At 33.2% G+C, this 3438-nt stretch overlaps 1 protein-coding gene across 1 annotated transcript in view; it reads left to right on the forward strand.

The window, feature by feature from the left end:
- The first annotated feature begins 2071 nt into the window (after positions 1-2071).
- The window catches only part of chm (CHM Rab escort protein), a 54465-nt gene continuing 53098 nt past the window's right edge, over positions 2072-3438 (forward strand). Inside the window, exon 1 of the mRNA XM_016267685.1 lies at positions 2072-2143. Within this exon, the coding sequence (XP_016123171.1) occupies positions 2092-2143 (52 nt within the window). The 5' untranslated portion in view covers positions 2072-2091. The remainder of the gene's footprint in view (positions 2144-3438) is intronic.

A 3438-nucleotide genomic window follows, 5' to 3' on the forward strand; every position in this document is an offset into this window, starting at 1 on the left:
ATGATGAAGAATAGCATTTATATAAGTGTGTGCTGTGATTGGTTAGCTGGGCCAGTGAAATGTCATGCCTCTTACCATAGCCGCTGCGAGCTTCAGTGTAAATATTGCGTCAAAATCAATTCAATTTGAGCGCGATTTAAACCCGGATGATTGTAACCACTCTAAGTTCTTCTGCCTTGGGAAAGCTAGCGTGTCTCCGACATAGTGATAACACTAGTTGCCTTCTCTAGTGCAGCTCAGCCAGGTCTCATCCCATTCGTCAGTATTTGTGATATCACAAATCCCGGAAAATATGCATTGTAGTCCAAACGAGTCGTTCGTTGTAGTTTTTGAAAAGTGATTTCTGTTGAATAAAACATCTTCTTTTTGAAGTGGACTTTGAGCTTTGTAACTTTGCAGATCTTTTTTTATGCTCAAACAGCAACATTACAGACTAACTGGCCTAAGGCTTTTGCAAAGTAGTGTACATTATACAGAGAAAAAAATCATTTTGGAACATTACATTAAGTCATGTTGTGCGAAATTAAATTTAAAATCGTTGACACTTGCCATTTCTATATATGCCTATGTTTATGTTTTATATACCGTACTTGCATGTAGACTTGTGCCGGTATTCGGTAATGCGATATATCACGGTAATAAATATGCACGATATTGTTATTGTGTGCACTTCTAAATACCATGAATAATTATATATAACAAATTATTCAGAATTTTGAATGCATTTTAAGAATACTTTTCCCATAAACTGGTCAAACTGCACAATACCGCTGTATGCTGCATGAAAGACGCGTGCGCACTCTGATGTAAACAAGCGCGGACGAGAAGCGCATGGCGGAACATGTGAGAGACGCTCTGGATGAAAGCTCTCTGACAGCAGATGACACTAAACTGCAGAAATACTACTACTACTACTACTACTAATAATAATAATAATAATAATTCATTTAAATGCAGCCGTTACCCCGGAAACCCTGTAAACAAAGCAGCTGCACTACTTTCTGTTTCTGAATCATGTTTAAATGATTTAAACAGCCATTCAGATTTGTGTATTTGCCATGATGTTCATCACAGCGCCAAATACTTCAATATTTAGACTTAATAGGCTATTTATTTTCAAACTTTTTTTACATTTTAATCTGGACTACAACATGCCCTAGATATTGTTTGAAAGTGTTTTGATTCTTTATTGTTCGGCCACACTTTACATTAGGGCTTCATTAGTTAACATTAGTTAATTCATTAGTTAACATAAACTGCCAATGAAAAATTCTTCTGAGCATTCATTAATCTGAGGTATTCCAATATTTAATAACACGTTGTTAAAATCGAAAGTTGCAACTGTGTTATTTAATGAGCTAACATGAACTAAGACTGGTATTTTTTAAACGAAGATTAATAACTTCTGTAGCAAATGTAGCTATTGCTCATTGTCAATGTTAATGCATTAACTAAGGTTAACTAATGAGATCTTATTGTAAAGTGATACCTATTGTTCTTTTGCACTTTAATCTGTGTAAAACTTTTAACTTTATACATTTTTCTGTATTGCTTCATTGCATTTAAATGTTCAGTTATTTTTGTTATAAGAAAAAAGTTATTAAACCTGTTATACTGTATTATGACAGCACTTTTTTCCCCATCGAAATTTAAATATCGCGATAATACCGTATACCGCGATAACAACATTAGCAATTAATCGCAACATGAAAATTTGATACCGGCATATCCCTACTTGCATGCAAATGTTACATTAATATCAAAACACTTTAACTACATAACATTCATGAATGGTGTCTTCATCATATTTCTAATTAATATCCATAAAAAAAAAACAGACAGGGTTTTAGCCAATTTCGATACACAGGAGGCGAAATCAAAGAATATGAGATGTGTGGAAAATGTCAACAAAAAGCCTGAATGATTTTGAAGGTTTCTTTTTTTTCTTCTTTCTTTTCAAATATGGAGGATTCCAGTTCTGAATAGATGTTGTGTACATTTTGGCTACTGTGTGTTTAAATCTGTATGTTTTAGGTACTAGAAAGTGTACGTCACGCTATAGCGTGTCACGTGACCGTGTGTAGTTTCAAGATGGCTGCGGAGGCTCTCCCATCTCAATTTGATGTTGTCATTCTCGGAACAGGTATGAAATATCAACATTAACATGATAATTTTTAATGGTTTGCGCTACAGAGGCGTTTTCTGTGCCTGGTATTGCTTTTTAGAAATGAGTGAAGAATGACGCTCTTTGTGTTTTGCCACAGACACCGCGACATATGAACGCGTGCGTGTTTTTGACATGCATGATGAAGAATAGCATTTATATATTTGTTTTGACAGTCGTTCGACTGCCGAATTGTGTAATAGGAGCGAATCCGTAAGAAAGTGCAAAAGAAATCCGAGAATAATGTGTGACTTACGCTGGCCCTGAAGTGATGGAGCAACACTGACTTTAATGTTGCTTCACTGTGTTTGTGTGTGAATTCAATAATTTATTATTATTACAAACACGAATTTACAGCAGTTATTAACATGAATAACACATTCAGTGTCTATTATTTTACTGTACTGTGTTCTATTATCTTACTGAAAAAAACATGAAATTCTTCAAATCTGATATATCTGGCAAATAATCATAATTATTATTATTAACACTTAATATGTACAGCAATTAATAATAACAACTATTACAAAAATAAAAAAATGTGTTAACAACATATTGTATATTGTTTGGTGTCTGCATAAGACAAATCTAAAGTATGTGGGTAATATAAGATAGCATTATTGTTAGCACTTAATATTTACAACAATTATTACAAAACTTTGTTGTCTAAATTGCTAATTGTTTGTTGTCTGTATAAAGCTAATGCATATGGGTAATAATAACAATAATATAATAAATGATTGCTTTCATCATTATGAACACATTATTTACAATATTAAAAGCTCTTTGTTTATTGTCTTATTATTAGTATTATGAGCTCTAGTTACTATTAAAAATAATTAATGATATTAATAACACATTTTTACAACTTTACATATTTATTGTCTTTACTACTACTACTACTATTAATACTAATATTTTAGTATAGTATTAGTTTTGTTAATAGTAATTTGATCATTTATTCGAATACTGCTACAAGCCACAAAAACAGATCTAATAATTTCTGATAACTAAAGTCAAAGTCAGTTTTTATATTAAATATTTTATATTAAGTAAGTTTTATCCAAAGCAACTTGCAGTACACTTATTACAGAAACATCTCCCTTGTGGTAATCTGGGGTTAGGATTCTAGGGCACAATGGTGATGGCTTGGACTCCTGACTACCAACTAGGGTTGGGCGATGTCCACCAAATTGGCATTGGACGATGGCTACAGTGAAATGGGGGCGGGGTGATGAACAGTGATGGGGGGGGGGGGGAGATGTCTACAGACA

Source organism: Sinocyclocheilus grahami, unplaced genomic scaffold (assembly GCF_001515645.1).
Source record: "Sinocyclocheilus grahami isolate Dianchi unplaced genomic scaffold, SAMN03320097.WGS_v1.1 scaffold39.1, whole genome shotgun sequence".
Taxonomy (NCBI): domain Eukaryota; kingdom Metazoa; phylum Chordata; class Actinopteri; order Cypriniformes; family Cyprinidae; genus Sinocyclocheilus; species Sinocyclocheilus grahami.